Source organism: Moschus berezovskii, chromosome 7, assembly GCF_049115385.1.
Source record: "Moschus berezovskii isolate FMDL1 chromosome 7, NW_MosBer_1.0, whole genome shotgun sequence".
Taxonomy (NCBI): Eukaryota; Metazoa; Chordata; class Mammalia; order Artiodactyla; family Moschidae; genus Moschus; species Moschus berezovskii.
Genome location: NC_142466.1, coordinates 109,070,123 through 109,092,664, shown reverse-complemented (window position 1 = coordinate 109,092,664; position 22,542 = coordinate 109,070,123). Strand labels below are relative to the sequence as shown.

The 22,542-nt window shown below is 40.9% G+C and overlaps 1 protein-coding gene across 1 annotated transcript in view; it reads right to left on the bottom strand.

Moving 5' to 3' along the window:
- Positions 1 to 4,307: 4,307 nt before the first annotated feature.
- HSDL2 (hydroxysteroid dehydrogenase like 2) overlaps positions 4,308 to 22,542 on the bottom strand; it is a 56,505-nt gene continuing 38,270 nt past the window's right edge. The window contains exons 9-11 of the mRNA XM_055427595.2: positions 17,192 to 17,341; positions 12,490 to 12,618; positions 4,308 to 7,438 (exon numbers count right to left, since the gene is read on the bottom strand). Coding sequence (XP_055283570.1) covers positions 7,326 to 7,438; positions 12,490 to 12,618; positions 17,192 to 17,341 — 392 coding nt within the window. The 3' untranslated portion in view covers positions 4,308 to 7,325. The remainder of the gene's footprint in view (positions 7,439 to 12,489; positions 12,619 to 17,191; positions 17,342 to 22,542) is intronic.

Genomic DNA, 22,542 nt, shown 5'->3' with positions numbered 1-22,542 from the left:
ATAGCAAATATTTTCCCACCATCATAATATTCCTTCATGTTTGGATGATAATACTTTTTATTTTTTAAGAAACATTCCATTTCCTACAAATAGCTATAGATATAACTTCAGTTCAGTTGCTCAGTCGTGTCCGACTCTTTGCGACCCCCATGAACCACAGCTCGCCAGGCCTCCCTGTCCATCACCAACGGTGTCCACAAAACTGTTTTTTTTAAATCTCCTTGGTAATCATCAGATTTGTCAATAAGGCTTCTCACACAATAGGCAAAAAAACCCAAAAACTCCAGAAATGAGCAGGTAGATGGAGGTTAATGCAAAGATGTAAATCCATACCTGCATTAAAAATCTGAACAATTAATTTCCTGGGCGCTTACCCAACTTTATTGAGTATCTAAAAATACACAGCAACCGTCCATAAAGAACTGATATAAATAATATAAATCTGAAACATCACCCACGACACTTTTCAAAAATTTTATCCACCATACACAGCCCAATAGGTTATAAGCAGAGAATACAGAAATACATCTAATTAAACAGGGAGGGCATAATCACAGGGGGAAATGATTAGCTGTAACATACATTCTCCCCACATGTCGTGAAAGGTCTCGTATCTTAAATCAGCGAAAATAAAGGTTTTAGCCTGAACAGAAAGCTAGATAATTGTTTATCACACTCCAGTTTAACTAATCTCCACTAGGGAAGCTGTCTCTACCTGATTTGCTTGTTAACTATTTAATAGGTAGAAGATTCTGTCATGTTAATCCTAAGGGGTGTGGGAAATAACAAAACTTTACCCCCTAAAGTTATACATATACAAGATACACATCTACGTCAATTCACGGCCATATTCATCTTTTATTTCTTGCCTTTAAGTCCCCACTTAATCTTGAAAACACAAAAAAGAAAGAAAAAAGGAAAACTACACAACGCTCTTCGGTTTTGATGTGATTTTCGTCAGCCCAACCTCCTCCTACCGAGGGAAATCTGTATCTCGGTGTATTTGATAACAAACACGAGCCACTGTGCGCAGCCTCAGACCGTGGGGGGGCGGGAGAGCCCCTCGGAGGAAGCCCTCCTCCGTTAGAAACAATAAATAGGGGGCCGAAGCGCTGCACGTTCCTTCACACACGCCCCAAAACGCACCTCGGCCGGCCTCGCCTGAGGGGAACAAGTCGGGCAGAGCTCCGAAAGCACCTCTCCCCCGCTCTCCCCCGAAACCTCCTCGAGACTTGGAAACTAAGAGAGCAGATCTCTCCTCTCCCCTTCCCGCCCTCCTGCCCACCTCCAGCAGAGCCTGGAGCTGCCGCCGGCAAGCCAGCCCCGCCGCGCGCCCGCGGCCGCCGCGACCGGAGACAGCGGGCCGGCCCCGAAGAGGCAGCCCGGAGCCGCGGCCCCGCCGCCGCCCGCCGCGGGTCTCGACCCGCTTCCCGCCCCCGAGCCCGTCGCGGGCCGCGTCCGGCCGCCCGGCGCTCGGCCTGTCCCTCGCCTTTCCACGCCCCCGCCCCGCGCCCCCGCAGAGGAACAAAAGGCGGGTGCAGCCGGGTCGCCGCCGGGCCGCCGAGGGGGCGGCGGCGCGGACCCTGGCGCGGCCGCCCCCCGCACAAAGGGGCCGCCGGCCCCGGGCGCGGCGTCGGCGCGCTCGTCCCCGCCCCGCGCGCGGGCTCGCACCCACCTGCAGGTGTCTGTGCGTCTGTCCATAGGAACGCGGGCAGCCGGGGGGGCCTGCGAGAGCCGGGCAGAGCGCGCTGGACGGGGCGGGACGGAGCGAGCGCGGCCGCGGGGCCGGGGGGCGCAGGCGAGCGGCACAGGGAAGGCCACCGGCGCGCCACGGGCGGCGGGGCGCGGGGCGCCAGCCTGACTCGGCCGACCGCCGCGCGCCGCTCCGTGCGCCCCGGGCTCCGCGCGCCGGGCTCGGAGCGCGGCGGGCAGGCGGGGGGCGGGGCGCGCGCGGGGCGGGGCCGGCGCGCGGGGCGGGGGCTCGGACCCCGGGCTCCAGCCGGCACCGGAAACGCGCCGTGGTCCGCGAGACCCACAGGAAGTGAGTAACGGCACCTCCCACGCCGCGCACCGGGCGGACGGCCGTCGCTGCCCGGAGGCGGTGTGCACCGACCTTCCTGCTACACGCACGCGCGCGCGCACCAGCGCGGTCTCCGCAGCCCGACAGGTGTGGGAGCCACGATCCCCACTGCGTTCTTAAGCGGGCAGCACCCCTTTCTGTCCCACTTCCCGGGCCAGCGGTCCCCGCTGCCCCTCGCAGCTCTGTACAGCTGCACCCTAAAAGCCAGGATCAGACCTCCTTGCAAGAAACTCCGTTGGTCAGGCGTGTGACACCTGTTTTAAGGCGCTGAGTGGAGTCACCTCTACAGCCAGGCATTGGCAAGAACACCTCCCATCGACAGATGTGCCACCCACAGTCACGTTGCGCGGTGGAAGTTTCTAATCCAACTACAACCACAAGCACCCATCCCATGGGGGGAGCCGGATCGCTGAATAACACCTAAAACACACTAAAACCTGGGAAGCATACAGTAACACCACTTGGGCACAACGGAGGTGAGGCTGGACTAGGTGCCCTCCACCTTTATTTATCTAGCAAATGTGGCACGTACTATGTGCTTGGGGTTCACAAAGTGCTTAGCGAATACTGATTCACTTAATCCTGGAAGGAAAGTTATGACCAACCTAGATAGCATATTAAAAAGCAGAGACATTACTTTGCCAACCAAGGTCCGTCTAGTCAAGGCTATGGTTTTTCCCGTGGTCACGTATGGATGTGAGAGTTGGACTGTGAAGAAAGCTGATCGCCGAAGAATTGATGCTTTTGAACTGTGGTGTTGGAGAAGACTCTTGAGAGTCCCTTGGACTGCAAGGAGATCCAGCCAGTCCATTCTAAAGGAGATCCGGCCTGGGTGTTCATTGGAAGGACTGATGCTAAAGCTGAAACTCCAATACTTTGGCCACCTCATGCGAAGAGTTGACGCACTGGAAAAGACTCTAATGCCGGGAGGGATTGGGGGCGGGAGGAGGCGGGGACGATAGAGAATGAGATGGCTGGATGGCATCACCGACTCGATGGACATGAGTTTGAGTGAACTCTGGGAGTTGGTAATGGACAGGGAGGCCTGGCGTGCTGTGATTCATGGGGTCGCAAAGAGTCGGGCAGGACTGAGCGACTGAACTGAACTGAACTGAACCTGTTCATGGAAGGGTCAATAAGTTAGGAAGTAAAGCAGAAAGCAGTTTGTTAAGAGAAAAAAATATCTAAGAAATATTTGACCATCTCATGGTTATTGTATCACTGGTAAGAATAAAAAAACAAGTTATTGAAAGGGCAAAAGTATTTGCAAATACCTGAAAATGACATATATCCTGAATATATATGAGTTCAGTCGCTCAGTCATGTCCGACTCTTTGCAAACCCATGGACTGCAGCACACCAGGATTCCCTGTCCATCACCAACTCCCGGAGTTTACTCAAACTCATGTCCATCGAGTCAGTGATGCCATCCAACCATCTCATCCTCTGTTGTCCCCTTCTCCTCCCGCCTTCAGTCTTTCTCAGCATCAGGGTCTTCTTTTCCAATGAGTCAGTTCTTCACATATATGTCGAGCTCCCAAAATTCAATAATAAAAGCAAACAATGGAATATAATGTGGGCAAAGATTTGAGCAGACACTTCATCAAGAAGATATACACATGTCAAATAATGCACATGTAAAGTGGCTCAGATGGTAAAGAATCTCTCTGCAATGCGGGAGACCTGAGTTCAGTCCCTGGGTTGGGAAAATCCCCTGGAGGAGGGCATGGCAACCCACTCCAGTATTCTTGCCTGGAGAATCCCCATGGCAGAGGAGCCTGATGGGCTACAGTCCATGGGGTCGCAAAGAGTCCAACATGACAGAGCAACTAAGCACAGCAAAGATGCTCAATTGCATCAGAGATATGGAAGTTAAAATACAATGAGATACCAATACATATTTATTAGAATGGCTAAAATTTTATTTTTTTTAAGTAATTTATTTTTTATTGGAGGCAAATTATTTTACAATATTTTATTGGTTGGTTTTGCCATATATTGACATGAATTCGCCCCGGGTTTACATAAGTCCCCCCTCCTGAACCCCCCTCCCACCTCCCTCCTCCCTTTATCCTCCCTCTGGGTCATCCCTGCACGCCAGCCCCGAGCATCCTATAACATGCGTCGACCCTGAACTAGTGATTCGTTTCACATATGACAACATACGTGTTTCAATGCCATTCTCCCAAATCATCCCACCCTCACCCTCTCCCACAGAGTCCCAAAGACTGTTCTATACATCTGTGTCTCTTTTGCTGTCTCGTATACAGGGTTATCATTTGCATCTTTCTAAAGTCCATATATATGCATTAGTATACTGTATTGGTGTTTTTCTTTCTGGCTTACTTCACTCTGTATAATAGGCTCCAGTTTCATCCATCTCATTAGAACTGATTCAAATGTATTTTTTTAATGGCTGAATAATACTCCATTGTGTATATGTACCAAAGCTTTCTTATCCATTCGTCTGCAGATGGACATCTAGGTTGCTTCCATGTCCTGGCTATTATAAACAGTGCTGCAATGAACATTGGAGTACATGTGTCTCTTTCAATTCTGGTTTCCTCGGTGTTAGAATGGCTAAAATTTTAAAGACTGAATAACAAGTGTTAATGAGCATGTGGAGAAATGAAATCCTATACATTATTAATGAAATGTAAAAATAGTACAACCGATTTGGAAAAAGTCTGCAATTTCTTAGAAAGTTAAATATACAGATACCATATGATCCAGTCATTTCATACCCAAGAGAATATAAGGACTCAGTACATGGATATTCATATCAGCTTTATTTTTAATAGCTAAAAGCTAGAAACTACCCAAATGTCTATCAACAGGTAAATGTATAAACAAATTGTGGTATATTCCTATAATAACAAAGTACTCAGCAGTATTAAGAAGGAATTAACTATTGATATAATGACAAGAATAAATCTCAAAGTAATTGTGCAGATTGAAAGAAGTCAAACAGAAGAATATATACTGTATGATTCCATTAAAATTCAAGATTCAAACAGTTGTTGTGTCCTCACTTGGTGAAAGGGATTGGCTGACTCTCTGGGGTCTCTTATAAGGGCACTAATCTTTATCATGAGGACTCCCACCCTTGTAACCTAGGTGGCACTAGTGGTAAAGAAACCCACCTGCCAATGCAGGAGATATAAGAGACATGGGTTCAATCCCTTCGTCAAGGATCACTGAAAAATACCCTGATGCTGGGAAAGACTGAGGGCAGGAGGAGAAAGGGGCAAGAGAGGATTAGATGGTTAGATGGCATCATTGACTCAATGGACATGAGTTTGAGCAAACTCTGGGAGATAGTGAAGGACAGGGAAGCCTGGTGTGCTGCAGTCCACAGCACACAGTCACAAAGAGTCACAACTTAAGAGTCTGAACAGTGAACAACAACAAAAAGTAGGAGCATTTAAAAAAAAATTAAGTTTTGCTTTTTTAAAGAAATAAATGAAACAAAGGACGACCCTATGTGACTGTCCCAGGTACAAAACCTTCCTGTGTTCTATAGGCTCCATTCAGCCTCCTTGACCTTTACTGAATTACAAAGGGCAGATTGAAACAGTTGCTAATCAGAGAATGGAGGGCAGGCAAGGCCAATAGTCAAGAAACAATAGTGCTTGGTGGTCCAGTGGTTAGGACTTCAACTTCCAATGCAGGGAGTTCAGGTTTGATCCCTGGTTGGGGTGCTAAGATCCCATATTCCTGGAGGCCAAAAAACTAAAACATAACAGAAGCAATATTGTATCAAATTCAATAAAGACTTTAAAAATGGTCCACATCAAAAAAAAAAAAAATCTTAAATAAGCAATAGTGCAACCTTGGGGCAGGGTCCTGGTTCAGGGATACATATATAACAATACCTTTGATTTTACTGCAGGAACGAAGGCTCCCCCTCCCAGGTGGAGGATGGTTAACTTCAGACTGAGATCAAGATTCCTGAAACACCTCCCTGTTACCTCACTACCAACTAATCAGAATAAAGTCACACAACCCTGCAGCCCTCACCCCGAATTTTGCCTGTTAACAACTTCTCCCTGAAGATAATCGGGGAGTTTGGGTTTTCTGAGCATGAACCACCCATTCTCCTTGTTTGGTTGGCCCTGTAATAAACCTTTCTCTTCTCCAAACTCCAGTGCTTCAGTTTCTTTGGCCTCCACTGTGTGTCAGGCACAGGAACCTGTGTTTGTAACATAAATGCAAACTACACTGTATTACTTTGCTAGAACTACAATAGCAAAATGCCACAAACTGGGTGGCTAAAGCAGCAGACATTTCTTACACTTCTGGAGACTCACCTGAGATCAAGGTGTCAGTAGGTTTGGTTTCTTCTGAGGCCTCTCCTTGGCTTGCAGATGACTGCCATCTTGCTCGTCCACATGGTCATTCCTCTGTGCCTCCTTGGTTTATGTGTGTCCAAATTTCCTCTTATAAGGATACCAGTCAGAATGGATTATGACCCACCCTAAAAGCCTGGTTTTAACTTAAATCACTTGTTTAAATGCCTTGTCTCCAAACACAGTCACATTCTAAGATTCTCAGGGTTAGGACTTCAGTATATGAAGGGGACATACCATTCAGCCCATAACCATCTATTTTAACATTCACATTTCAAAACACTGCAACCAAGTGCATGCTTCTGGAAAGAAATTATTTTATTTTAGAATATCTTCACATAATTTAAAATAGGATCTATACTGCAATTAGTTGAATTATATCAACAATATTTTCCTATAGGTAACTTACATTTAGAAAGGCAGTTAACAAAATGAAAAACTGTTTTCAATTCTTCTTCACAAATAGTATTTATTAAGTAGTCTATTATATGATTTCTCTGAAAATGCACTATAAAAGATCTTCTTTAAAACAAATTTATAAACCTAAAATATCATTAGTATATAATCCTAAACTGAAAATTTTTAACAGACCAGTCTCATTTTACATGGAAAGAAGATATGAAAAGAGTTAATGTTACTGCCTGACCCTGACTGATCACTAATAATACTTTTCCTAGAAAAGTATATGAGATACAGGACTACTTAATGATGCTTATGTTTGGTTGGATAGCTGTTTTAATTACAATTTCAAATCTTATAGATACAGAAATTCTATTTTTTTCCAGAACAAACATGCATATCCTTGTAATAATATAGGGATGAAAAGAAACATTCAATTTTAACTGTTGAGCCCTTTTACTTTTTGAGCTTAGCAGTCAACATATTTTCTTTTCTCTTTATAGCTTGGAGTTCATCTGATTCATTAGCTTCTCCAATTTGATTGCCAGGGCCATGTTTCCTTTAATCTTCAATTTTCCTGACATGAATGCCATTGTTGGTTTTAGTTTCCCTAAAATGAGAAAATGAGAGAGGAAAAAGCAGCATTAATGCCCTTAGGGATATACCACTTCAAGAACATGCATTATAAAATAGAATTTCTGAGTTCTATAAACCTCTGAAGCACAGAAATTTCTTTTATACCATTTTTTTTATCAGTATCTTGGGAATCCCAACTCGATTTAGATTTTAACAGTATCTTATGAGAGATAATATAAAAACAACAACAAAAGATGTCAAAAAGCTGAAGATGCAACATTTATATGTTAGTTACACAACACTAAAGAATAGATGGCCCTCAAATGAGTTGTAGTAAACAAATACTATCTATTTTAATTAATTTTTCAACCTTTATAGTTCATTAAAACTCTTAATATTTCAAGTTTAGGTTCAAAAACTCAAATGGCATAAATGAGTAAAATATTTTTAAGAAATGACAGTAAAAGTATAGTGTATGGAAACAAAGTATGTCTCAACAGCATTTTAACCACAGAAATGCCAGAATATAAAATGGTGAGCATTAAAACAGAATTGTAGCTAATAATAACATGCAATAAATAGAAGCCACTGCAGCTTTTACTTCCCAGTCTTTTCACTGTTAGCCTTCAGATAAAAAACTGCTCCTTGATCTCTCACTCTAGTAGATGAATGAAAAATGACCAGACCACCTAGGATCATTGTGAAGTTTCAGAACACTACAGAGAAAGAGACCGTTTTGATTCCAAAACTTTCAGAAAGAGGAGGAGTTGATACAAAAGATTAAGAATAAAGAATAATATCAAATCCTCCATGGTAATCTTAGAAGATGGAGCAATGACTTCAAAATCCTAAGGCAAAATGAATTTCAACCAGGAAATCTCTACCCAGAAAATAATCAATTCTACTCTTAGGAATCAACGCAACAGAAATGAAAATATATATCTATACAAATATGTGTATGAAAATATTCACAGCAGCATTATTCATAATAGCTAAGAACTATTTGAAAGTGAAAGTCCGACTCTTTGCGACCCCAAGGACGATACAGTCCATGGAATTCTCCAGGCCAGAATACTGTAGTGGGTAGCCTTTCCCTTCTCCAGGGGAATCTTCCCAACCCAGGGATCGAACCCAGGTCTCCACGTTGCAGGCAGCTTCTTTACCAGCTGAGCCACAAAGGAAGCTGTTTAAAACAACCCAAATGCCTGCCAGCTGGTGAGTAGGTTAGTATGAGGTATACCCACATAATGGAATATTATTCAGCAATTAAAAGGAACTGAACTATTGATACATGCTACAACATGATGGATGAAGTAAAAGAAAATGAAAGACTATATTGTTTAATTTCACTTATATGAAATGTTCAGAAACAGCAAATCTATAAACAGCAAGTCAGTGTGGGCTGGATGAGCAGTAAAGAGGAACTGACTGCAAAGAGAATTTTGGAGGAAGTTACAGAAATGTTCTCAAACTGGATTATAAGTGATGTTGTACAACCCTATAAATTTACTAAAAATCATATACACTGACAAGGAGTGGATTTTTATGGTATGTAAATTATACTTTAACAAAACTGTTCTGAGAAATACTGCTAGCAAGCACAATTTTATATGTATGCATGTGTGTGTGTGTGTGTTTCTCCTCCCAAAATACTAATCAGGTGAATCTTGTACAATTTATTTTCTTTCTATTATAATGTTTTACCATATAGTGGCCTCTACTGGCCAAAAGGAGAGGTTTTTTATATTAATAACACATCCACTATATATATTTATTTTCTTTCTATTATAATGCTTTACCATACAGTGGCCTCTACTGGCCAAAAGGAGAGATTTTTTGATATTAATAACACATCCACTATATAGATTAGGTCACCGACATGGCTATGGTTTCTTAAAGGAGAATGCTTTTAAAAGCATTTAAAAGGCTTATAAGGCCTGCTGCTGTTGCTGCTAAGTCGCTTCAGTCATGTCCAACTCTGTGCGACCCTATAGATGGCAGCCAACCAGGATCCTCCGTCCCTGGGATTCTCCAGGCAAGAATATTGGAGTGGGTTGCCATTTCCTTCTCCAGGTATAAGGCCTAAATTGCACCAATTCAAAGGAGAATAGATGGGATAAACAGTAAGAATGAAAAGACATAAGAAACAGAAACAAAGCTTATCTGTTCCCAATCTGAACTGCTGCTATAACTCTTGTAAATCTTGTATTACTTATTACTTATTTAGCTGACTGACATCCCCCAGTCAATCCAGAGGCACATTCACAGAAAGACATAAATGTAAAGTTCATTGTTACAAGTTTATTCTACATAAATAAAATGTAAATTAAAGAGGTCACTGGACTCTTTCTCCTCTCAAGGGCAAAATAGCATAATGATTTAGAAGAGCAAAAGCCTGTGAGTTAGCTTGGATTCTAATCCTAACTCCAACATTGACTCACCTACCAAGTGACTCTGTGTTTATTATTTAATTCATCAATACCTCAGTCCTTCTTTTTATAAAATGGAGAAAATCTTTTATCTCAAGCCATTATTGGGAATACTGCTTAACTCAACAGTAATCATATACATGTGAACTTTAACTACTGTTATTTCTGTTTGTAAAATGACAATAATATTTTTTTCTTTTTAAAGATCTTTAAGTTCAAAATATTACATATTTATAAGGTTCAAAATCTCCAAATATTTATTGAGCATCCAAAGCACTGTGTTTAAGCCCTACAGGGAAACAGATTTTGAAATACGAAACAAACAATAAAGAAACCATTAAAAATGATTACAAAGATAACTTTTCATTAACATTAAAAGATGTTATAATGTAATAAGTGAAAAAGGTTACCAAACAGTAGTAATGCTATAACCATGTTTTTATAAGCATACATACGTATTTATATACACTGAAAAAAAATATATATTTTATATTTATAACATATCCACTATACAGATTAGGTCACAGACATGGCTATGGTTTCTTAAAGGAGAATGCGTTTAAACCAAAAATATTGTGTTTAAGCTTTAAACCAAAAATCAACTGATGGTCATCCTTCAGTAGTACAATAAAAATATTTTTATTTACTTTCCTTATTCCTAAGCATATTTTCTAATTTTTGTACCACGAATATTTAGCACTACTGTTTAAAAACTGGGGATGGGGTGGGGGCAGATGTTGAAGAAACCTCGATCATTAGTAACATCATACACATCAAACACAAACTGGCTTTGATAGTAGGTAGGCCATGAGCATCCCGGGCTAGAAATGGAAAACAAGACTTACACAGCACAGAGTATATTCTGATTGATCTTCAATTTATGAAGATTAAAAGAGAACAAAGAATAACATTCATAACTCAAATGAATCTTTAGGATCTCGAGGTTAAAATATTATAATACTTTTGTTTAAAGTGCTACTACTTCAGTATTTGAGCTGGTGGCTCAGATGATAAAGAGTCTGCCTGCAATGCGGGAGACCCAGGTTCAATCCCTGGGTCTTCCTGGGTTCAAACCCAGGAAGATCCCCTGGAGAAATGGCAACCCACTCCAGTATTCTTGCCTGGAAAATCCCATGGATGGAGGAGTCTGGCAGGCTACATACCATGGGGTTGCAAAGAGTAGGACACAACTGAGCAACTTCACTCTATAAATACAGGTGTTAATTAACTACCCATCTGGAGTTGTGTTGCAGAGTAGAAAATAGAAAAGATTACCCTAACATTTTTCTAGTACAAGTAAAGATACATAGGCAGAATAGAAAATGATGGATAAGCTTCTCTTGGTTATGGATCCCTCAGAAACAGGGTCACTGGGCCATGGGAGATGGCTACAGTTTCCTATTACAGTAGCTGCAAGACTGAAGCATGATCTTACTCTCTATAGATGAGCTGCAGCTAAGTTCAGCACCTCCAGTTTCCAAGCTGTTATTGGAAATGATATCTTAGTCCAATTGGCAGAAATGAAGTCTACCTAGGAGTTCTTCTGATTTATCTCTCAGTTCCCAATACTGCCTTATTAGCTTTTCAGTCATGCAAAAAGAGTATTTTGACATCTGCCCCCCATTGTTGGATGAAGTAGAAGGGTCCGTAGAGGTAACAGTAAGAATCACCATTCCAAAACTATGTACTCTTCAGTTCAGTTCAGTCGCTCAGTCATGTCCAACTATTTGCGACCCCATGAATCACAGCATGCCAGGCCTCCCTGTCCATCACCAATTCCCAGAGTCCACCCAAACCCACGTCCATCGAGTTGGTGATGCCATCCAACCGTCTCATCCTCTGTCGTCCCCTTCTCCTCCTGCCCTCAATTTTTCCAGCATCAGGGTCTTTTCAAATGAGTCAGCTCTTCATATCAGGTGGCCAAAGTACTGGAGTTTCAGCTTTAGCATCAGTCCTTCCAATGAACACCCAGGACTGATTTCCTTTATGATGGACTGGTTGGATCTCCTCAGATCAACATAAATAGTCACTAAGACTGCACTGCTACAACATATTCGACTCTTGATTATTTGAAAAGGAATAAAGCAAAATGTAAATGTAAAGCAGAATATTAAAAAGCAGAGACATTACTTTGCCAACAAAGGTCCCTCTAGTTGAAGCTGTGGTTTTTCCAGTAGTCATGTATGGATGTGAGAGTTGGACTATAAAGAAAGCTGAGCACTCAAGAACTGATGCTTTTGAACTGTGGTGTTGGAAAAGACTCTTGAGAGTCCCTTGGACTGCAAGGAGATCCAACCAGTCAATCATAAAGGAAAGCAGTGCTGAATATTCTTTGGAAGGACTGATGCTGAAGTTGAAACTCCAACACTTTGGCCACCTGATGTAAAGAACTGAGTCATTAGAAAAGACGATGCTGGGAAAGATTGAAGGCAGGAGGAGAAGGGTACAACAGAGAATGAGATGGTTGGATGGCGTCACCAACTTGATGGACATGAGCTTGAGCAAGCTCCGGGAGTTGGCAATGGACAGGGAAGCTTGGCATGCTGCAGTCCATGGGGTCGCAAAGAGTTGGACATGACTGAGTGACTGAACTGAAAGCAAAATGTTAGAACAAAATTTTTCTTGAGCAGTCAACTAGTAACATTTTAAAACTCACCTGAAAACATTTTTACAAAATCATCAGTAGACATACTCATTACCACATCTGCCTGATCAGAAGGCTCTCCATATCCAACATTACCACCCTTGCTTTTAAGATCAAGAAACCATGTTCCACCATCTTCACCTACACAGAAAACAAAGATATAGAAATAAATGTCAAAGAAGCTCTGTTCTTCTTAATAACTTTACAGTTAGAATAATCATACATAAGGCTGTTACCCAAGCTGAAATTCCCAGGCCTCTCTAAAATTCAATATTTAAGAACTTATTATGTGCCAGGCACTAGGCTAGGCTCTGAAGACTCTGCAATAACATGGTTCATACAAAAGACAAAATGGAGGGCAATGTGGAGTCAGGGAAGTCCAGCCAAAGGAGAGATTTAAAAGTTAGGTAGGAATTTGCTAGAAGAGGAACTGAAAAAGTATAGAAGATAGAAACAGTGGACAGTGGCCTCAGAGGAACTCATAAGGCAGCCCCTGTCTCTACGGGATATTCTATGGAAGAAGAATGGCATTAGGTTTGCATTTTACATAGATCACCCTAACAGCAGTGTAGAGAGTACTACGTTGGAGAGGGATAAAGAGGATGCAGAGGGACTTCCCTGATGGTCCAGTGGTAACAAATCTGCCTGCCAGTGCAGGGGACACGGGTTCAATCCCTGGTCTGGGAAGATTTCACATGCTGCAGGGCAACTAAGCCCATGAGCCCCAACTACTGAAGCCTGCCTGCCGTAGAGCCCACGCTCCACAAGAAAAGCCACCGCAGTGAGAGCCCCCACACCAGAACTAGAGAAGAGTCCCCGCTCGGCACAACTGGAGAAAGGCCGTGTGCGACAGCAAAGGCCCAGTGCAGTCATAAGTAAATAAATAGAGGATGCAGAGGACAATTTAGGAAGGGGTTGGGGTTGTTCAGGAGCTTGAGGATGTATGCCTGGGTCAGGATCACAGCAGTGAAAATGGAGAAGAGTTGGCATATGTGAGTGAGAACTCACCAAAGCAGTATCACAGAATTAGGTAACTGATTGCATATGAAGAGGGAAAGGTAAGGAGGGTGCAGAAGAATGATTTTCTTTGCTAGTTTTTGGCGTGGGAAGCTGGATAAATAATGGTGTGTGTGTGTGTGTGTGTGTGTGTTTCTGAGAGAGGACTATTGAAAGAGTAGATTTAACAAGTAGTGCCAAAGTTGGGTATTGGGAACGATGATTACGAACATTTTCAGACTAAGGCATCTTTGTGATAGCTGGGTGAAAATGTCACATGAAGTCTGACCAGGCTAGAAAGAGAGATACATAAGGAACCAGCTCTGATGGTCACTGAAGCCATGTGAGTTGTTGGGGTTTTCCTAGATAAAGTCTGCAGAAGACAAAGAATTCCAAGACAGTGACCTGCAGAATATTCACTTTTAAGAAAAGGATGGAGAAGCATCTAGTAGAGGAGACTGACAAGGCATGATTACAGACAGAGAAGAAAAGCAAACGGACATTTCCAGAAGGAAAGCGTGGTCAACAGCATCAAATGTTGCAGAGTGGTGACAAGGCAAGAATGACAAAGGCCCACTGGTGACACAGAAGTCACTGAGGACCTTGGTGAGAGCAAATCCAGTGGAATGGAGGAAAATGACACCAGAGCAGAGAGAACTGTATGTGAAAATGAGTTTGGCTCTGAAAGGGAGAAAAAAGATGTGATTGGAAGGGTTGTTACTGCTGTGTATTTTTTTTTAAAGATAGAATAGACTTTGGGAATGTTAAAAAGCCTCTGGGAAGGACACTTCAGGACAAACAGGTGGAAGATACAGCACCTATTCCCTGAGGAGGCCAGAGAAAATGAGATCTAGAACTTGGCTACTCAAATGTGATCCCTGAACTGCAATACTGTCATCACGTCAGAAATGCAGACTTTAGACCCTAACTAGAAGGCAATGGCAAGCCACTCCAGTACTCTTGCCTGGAAAACCCCATGGATGGAGGAGCCTGGTAGGCTGCAGTCCGTGGGGTCACTAAGGGTCTGACACGACTGAGCAACTTCACTTTCACTTTTCACTTTCACACATTAGAGAAGGAAATGGCAACCCACTCCAGTGTTCTTGCCTGGAGAATCCCAGGGACAGGGGAGCCTGGTGGGCTGCCATCTATGGGGTCGCACAGAGTCGGACATGACTGAAGTGACTTAGCAGCAGCAGCAGCAGACCTAATGAATCAGATTCTGCATTTTAGCATGTCCTATGGGGATCAGTTGGTGATGGACAGGGAGGCCTGGCGTGCTGTGATTCATGGGGTCGCAAAGAGTCGGACACGACTGAGCGACTGAACTGAACTGAACTGATGGGGATCAGTATGGATCTTAAAGCTTAAGATGCATATATCTGGAGTTGAGCTCGACCTGCTGGGAGGGGAAGATGAGAGGTTTGGTATTGGATGGCAGGAAGCTGAATAAATTTCTATCTGTTTGCTTCCTTTATCTCTGTGAAAAAGGAGGTGGGATTATCTGCAGAAATGTGCAGGAAAGTGATAAAGAGAGAGATAGGAGATTTGAGGAACACTGAAAGGTATAAATAGTCACTGTGGAAAATGAGACAGGAAGCTGACTACGGAAACAATGAATTCTGATGTGCTGCTTAGACCCCAGGTGGAGAGGGCCAATGATGAATTTTTATTGGTACAGATTCACTGGTTGGTGTGACTCCCCTTCCCACATTTTCCCAGCAAGACTTGGCAGCCTGGACTCAAGTGTGGAGCAGGCAGATAGTTTGATCACCCAGGACTAGGATTTTGACAGTTGGTAACACAAGCAGCAGGTCAAGGAAGTTTAGGATACAGGCATGACAGTAATTGAAGCAATGGACTATGGGTTGTAGGGAAAGAAAGTAAAAACAAGAAGATGCAGATAGATTAAGATGAAGTAGAGGTGATAAAGGATAAAAGAATTGGTAATGTCAAAGTTTGTGTGCAATGGGACTGTGGTAGCTAATTCTTAAAACTATCATTAACATGTATTAAAACTGTACTAAGAAAAACATTGAGAGATTTTAAAAGCTGACTGCATTTAGACTGATCAGAATAACCTCAAAGATTAAAAAATAGCAAGAGAGTTCCCTGGCAGTCCAGTGGTTAGGACTCAGTGCTGATCACTGCTGTGGGCTCAGGGTAAGTCCTTTGTCAGGGAAGTAAAATCCCACAAGCCGTGTGTGGTGCAGCCGAAAAAAAAAAAAAAAAGGCAAGGTGCCCATGGTTAATAAATTACTGCATTATACTACCTGTCTTCTAAATAGGATTTTCTCTCAATTTCATACACCAAGATGTTAACACTGGAAGAATCTGTAAGAAAATTTTATTTTATATATGTCCATATGCACTGATATGCAGATATGCAGATGACTCCACCCTTATGGCAGAAAGTGAAGAAGAACTAAAGAGCTTCTTGATGAAAGTGAAAGAGGAGAGTGAAAAAGTTTGCTTAAAGCTCAACATTCAGAAAACTAAGATCATGGCATCTGGTCCCATCACTTCATGAGAAGTAGATGAGGAAACAGTGGCTGACTTTATTTTATTGGGTTCCAAAATCACTGCAGATGGTGACTGCAGGCATGAAATTAAAAGATGCTTACTCCTTGGAAGGAAAGTCATGACCAACCTAGACAGCATATTAAAAAGCAGAGACATTACTTTGCCAACAAAGGTCCGTCTAGTCAAGGCTATGGTTTTCCCAGTGGTCATGTATGGATGTGAGAGTTGGACTGTGAAGAAAGCTGATTGCCAAAGAATTGATGCTTTTGAACTGACGTTGGAGAAGACCCTTTGAGAGTCCCTTGGACTGCAAGGAGATCCAACCAGTTCATTCTAAAGGAGATCAGTCCTGAATATTCACTGGAAGGACTGATGCTGAAGCTGAAACTCCAGTACTTTGGCCACCTGATGCGAAGAGCTGACTCATTTGAAAAGACCCTGATGCTGGGAGGGACTGGGGGCGGGAGGAGAAGGGGATGACAGAGGATGAGATGGCTGGATGGCATCACCGACTCAATGGACATGGGTTTAGGTGGACTCTGGGAGTTGGTGACGGACAGGGAGGCCTGGTGTGCTGCAGTTCATGGGGTCTCAAAGAGTCGGACACAACTGAGTGACTGAACTGAACTGAATATGCACTGATATTAACTTAAAAGTACAAATCAGAACAACTACAAAAACAAGTAGAAAACAAGCGTATCACTTATATGTGGAACTACCAGTTTAAAACAAGTAGATATAACTATAGGTTGACACATATGAACTCCAAGGTAACCACAAATCCAAAGCTTTGATGGTGGTGCTTTAGTCGCTAAGTCATGTCTGATTCTTGCGATCCCATGGACTGTGCCCACCAGGCTCCTCTGCCCATGGGATTCTCCAGGCAAGAATACTGGAGTGGGTTGCCATTTCTTTCTCCAGGGGATCTTCCCAACCCAGGAATGGAACCTGGGTCTCCTGCATTGCAGGCAGATGATTTACCAACTAAGCTTTGATAGACTCACAAAAACCAAAAACAAAACACAAAAATACAAATCAGTAGTTATCTGCTACTCTTGAATGTCTACATTCTAGGGTAAAGTTTCTAGATATAGCCATCTATCGAGGTGATTACTACTGGAAGCTGATATACTTTTAAAGAAAATACCCTACGTTGTTTCAATAAAAGCTACAGATTACCAGAAGTAACCCTTACCTGAGAGTTGAAACTGATAGATGGCTTGAGTGGCTTTAACGATGTCATCACTGAGTGAGTCCTTAACAATTCTGAAAGTTTCTGCCACGGCTCCAGAACGTGGTTGTGGTGGTGGCTGCGTCTTCTCTTCTTTCAATTCTGGAACAGCACCTATAAAATGTTATTGATGTAAATGCCTTTCAGGCCCAGGCAATGTAAGGTCCCACACAAAATTAATTAATTAGCAGAACAGACTTGCTACCATTTGACCAAAATGACCTTAAATATGTTCAGTGGCATTTTAAAAGCACAAATCAAACATATGGAATAACAACCAAACACATCAGTTATGATTGCAAATGTAAATGGTTTATACTCTTCAAGTAAAAAGCTCTCAAGATTAGGTTAAAAAAATTCCAAACTATATAGTGTTTATAGTAAATAGATCTAAACAAACTACTGGAGTTTTAGTGGTAACAATTAATCACTCCTTTATCATTGCCTCTGAGTTCTAAAACCAAACGAGCAAAGAACACCATAGTGTCAGAAAGATGGAGATCAGAATATCACTATATAAATTAGTGGAAATGAACCGGAAACTGCAGCTTGAATCAACAGCCAAGTGAACTCCTCAACAATTTTACCTGTAAATTAAACTTATTCACCTAGTCTCTTCATCCCTGGGTTGGGAAGATCTCCTGGAGAAGGGAAAGGCTACCCACTCCGGTACTCTGGCCTGGAGAATTCCATGGACTGTATAGTCCTTGGGGTAGCAAAGAGTCAGATATGACTGAGCGACTTTCACTTTCACTTCATCCCTGGATTGAACCTGCCTCCTTCTTTCAGGGAATGGAAATGCTTCTTTAAGTAAAAATCATGTGAAGACTAAGAATAGCCTACTCTGAAAGAAAGAAGGCTCAAAATGTCTTAAATCACACAAACTCATTACTTATCCCAATTTCAGTCCAATTGGTCCCTCCCATTTGATGAAGAGAGAGATCAAACCACGTATTAGTTTCATGAAGGCCCCACTGCCTAGAAACCAAGGCCGCGGGAATACAGGTTGCAACGTTGTGTATTCACTTAAACCATTGGCCGTGACCATTCAGCATATGATGGACCAGGGGAGAAGATGCGTAGTGCACAGCACTGTTCAGATCCCTTAGCATGCAGCTGTCCCTCAATATGAACTGTCCTTATTTATCCTCTTGGAATCATTTGTGGGCAGTTTGGCTGCACTCAGAAACAGGTGAGAATAATTTGTTATTTAACTCAAAGGACAATCTGTACTTTAGGCTGAAGATCAGTTCTCCATCTATTTCCATCTATTTCCCAACTCAAAATACACCCAGTCATACTGCCCAATATAACTCACCAAAGACTATTAAATAAAATCTAATCAGCAGCACAAAGATATACCTAGGACAATATAATCAATTAAAAGTATCTTAAATTTGTTGAATACAAATTACCTTCCACAGACAAATTTAAAAAACAGTAAAAGCCTTCTCCTTTTCTAAAAGTTCAGCAGATATTAAAGGTGAAATACTTAAGATCCAATGACTATGGTATTATTATTTAGAAGCCAATTTAAAAATTGAGATATATATTTCAATATTTAATGCTGACAGTGCAGTGAGGGAGATACTCATATACAGGCAGTATTTATAATTCTGGAAGGAAACTTGGTAATATGTGTCAGGAACTCTCCCATTGCCTGATCATCTACTTTTAGTTATCCACTAAAAGAAAATCCTGTAACATTTATACAATGAAACAATTATGAACCACTAAAATAAACAGTACATTCATATGACAGTACATTCACTCAACACTAAGTTGCCATTTCAAAAATTTGTTTTTGAAGACATGGATAATAGTCAGGATATAATATTAAGTACAATGAAGCATACACAATTAAATACAATATGATCCAATCAGGTGAAATATACATTTGTGGATATGAATTTTAAGTTACATTTTCAGAAAATGTAAGTGACTGGAAAGAAATAAACCAAGACACAAATAGTATTTATATTTGGATGGCAGGTTATAAGTGGTTTTTAAATTTTTCTTTATTCTTTCTATACTAAGCTTTTTATATATAAATTAATTTAAAATGATATCAAATTGATTAAAGTACATTACAAAATCTATTGGATGTGGACAAAGTTATATTAAGGGGGTAAATGCACAGTCAAAATTATTATTTTTAAAGAAATAAAATAAAGTATTAGCCTAACAAGCAAGAAAAGAACAAAAATATGCAATCTCGAAAAGAAAGAAATAAAGCAAGAAAATTTTAAATTAATGAATCAAATGGTTGCAGAATTTTGTGAATATACTAAAAATTACTTAACTATATACTTTAAAATGGTGAGTTTGGGGTATATGTAGATCATGCCTTAAAGTTGTAACAGAAGTAATGAATCAGTAAAGAAAAAAGCAAAAGTATGAAAAATGAAATAAAATTTAAAACCTGGTTCTTAAGAGCAAAAAATAATAAAATACACTAAAATTGAAAACTTTCTAGAAAACTAATCCAAAAAAAAGGAGAGAAAAATAAACTCTAAAAAGGGATGTGTGGAGCAGTCTTTCAGACTCTGTGGGAGAGGGCGAGGGTGGGATAATTTGGGAGAATGGATTGAAACATGTATCATGTGTGAAACGAATCTGACGTGGTTGGGGGCTCCCCACCTCAACACTCTGTGGATTTAAGAGGCCGTTCCTTCCGGAAGTGTATAAATTAGCCTGGGATAGAAGCTGCATTTTGAATTTACTAATTAAGAAATGAGAAACCAGAACTATAAAGGTGGCATAGAAATACAAGAAACTATTCTTAAGTAATCTTTTAAAACTTTGAACAGAGTTACAGATTTTACCATTTGTTATAAACTGGTATATATAATTTAACCAGAACCATAAGAAAATTAGTATTGTGTGAATTCTGAAGCACTTTCAACATGTTGTAGGAATAACATGGACTTTCTTGAGTTTTACACATTCGTAAGTGAATGGTCTGTATCTTGTGCCTTTGTTGGCTTTCTGTGAGCTGTAGTTTCTGGGAAATGAGCAGCTCTCATTCCTGTAACTCTTGTAATCCAGTCATTCGTGTGCCTCCTTCATGAGGATTCAGTACGGCTGTGGTGCTGTTATCGCTCTGATAGGAACTCTAACTCGGTGTAAAGCCCCAAAGGTTTGTTACTTATTTTTATTTTATATTGTACTATATTTTATTTACAGTGTTGTGTTTGTTTCAGGTGTATAGCAAACTGATACAGTCATATATATATATATGAATTAACAAAAGCAGCTCCCGTCTTTTGATGGGGTGCTCATGGTTTATAACATAAATGGCATTATTTTGAGAGAGGGATAACTTAGGTATGGCATTGGGTTTTTTTTCTTTTTGCAGCCTGAGGCAGTTGTAAAATAACTTAATGTAGCTTTTTGCAACTGTGTATTCTATAGTATTTTTTCATTTGGTGAAATTTTAACTGTTAATGTTTTTGGCATTGTGCTTTGTACCATTTATTAAATAAAAATTTAAAAAAAAATAAAAAGGGATAAAATACACAAAAAAACTTAAATTATAAATGGATACTACATGACAACACTTGAATAAATTTTAAAACTTTAAATGGCTGGTTCTAGGTATTTTATTTTAGAAAAAAACATTTATTGACTGAGAAAATAAAAATATTTTCAAAGAAACAACTTCAGAAAAGACTCAAATGACTTAGACATTTCAAACCTTCAAGAAAAAGAACATGGAAAAAGAAAGTTACACAATTGATTGCCATATTCAAAACAGAACAAAAAATAAAATATAGGAAACAATAACAAAAATTTAGACTCCCTGGTGGCTCAGAGGTTAAAGCGTCTGCCTCCAATGTGGGAGACCCAGGTTCGATCCCTGGGTCGGGAAGATCCCCTGGAGAAGGAAATGGTAACCCACTCCAGTATTCTTGCCTGGAGAATCCCATGGACGGAGAAGCCTGGTAGGCTACAGTCCACGGGGTCGCAAAGAGTCGGACACGACTGAGCGACTGAACGGAACGGAGACATTAATCTAAATAACTGATAAAAAAATCTTAACCAACATCTAACATCTTACTTACTTTAGATAAAATCTAAAGATTTTCTCAATAAAATTAAGAATAAAAGAAGAATACCTCAAACAAATAATTTCAATAAATATTTCCAAATGCTTCTGGAAGTTTGAGTCAGTATATTAAGATACATGCCAGAAATAATCCTGTAAGATACTATTATATGCAGATAATAAGTTCGACCACTTAGGAAATTCAAGAAATTACTCAGTGATAATTATACCAACTTATTGAGTGGACTCCGGGAGTTGGTGATGGACAGGGAGGCCTGGTGTGCTGTGATTCATGGGGTCGAAAAGATTAGACACGACTGAGCGACTGAACTGAACTGAACTGATGTGTATAGAGAATCTGCTATATAAAATTCACAACATGATACTCTATCATACCTAATCTCATGATACTTATATAAGGAAAGTAAGAGATAAGAAAACTGTTTCAGAGAGCTGAAGTGACTTGTCCAAGATCAGAGACAAAAGTGGCAGGGACAGGACTTGTAGCCAGATCTGTCTTACTCCAAAGTCTATGCTTTCAGTACCTGTCTCTCTATGAGAAACTACTAGACGTCTAAAACAAAACAAAACAAAAAGTCATGAGGGTGACCAGATATAAAGTCAATACAAAAAGTTTTTCCTTATTGTTTATAACATATCTTGTTTCAGAAAGCACTTCAGTATGCTTAATAAAATAAACACAATTCAAGATTAAAGTGAAAAGAAGTGAGTGAGGTTCTAAAAATGGCAACTGAAATACCCATCCAAGGGTTACACAGCAGTAAGTGGCACAGCAGGAATTCCAACCCAGGCAGCCCGACTGGGTAATATTCCTCTACACTGTGTTCGATATCTAACTGTGTAATTTTTATATAGCCGACATACAGGCTAAGCATAGCACTGACATGAACTCGGCAGAACTGGACCCAGCAGAAGCTGCTAAAACTGAAGAAGACAAAGCCATAGGCTTGCTTCACGTTTCTGGAGGCAGGAAACATACAGGGATGTATTTGGTTTTAGAAGGCACATCAGACAGAACTAAGTTTATCAAATAGTAACTGCTGGAACACCTCTCTTACTAATAGGTGACTACTTCAGGTGACTTGTCCATTAATCAAGATACATCATCTGTATCATCTGAGGTTCCAAGGAGATGGCAATGAAAACTTCAGTGTAGTCTTGAAAGACACTTGCCAAGGGATAAACTGCATCATTTATCACCTAGACTATTTAAGCAGAGCATGATGACTGCACAAGAGGATAAAAC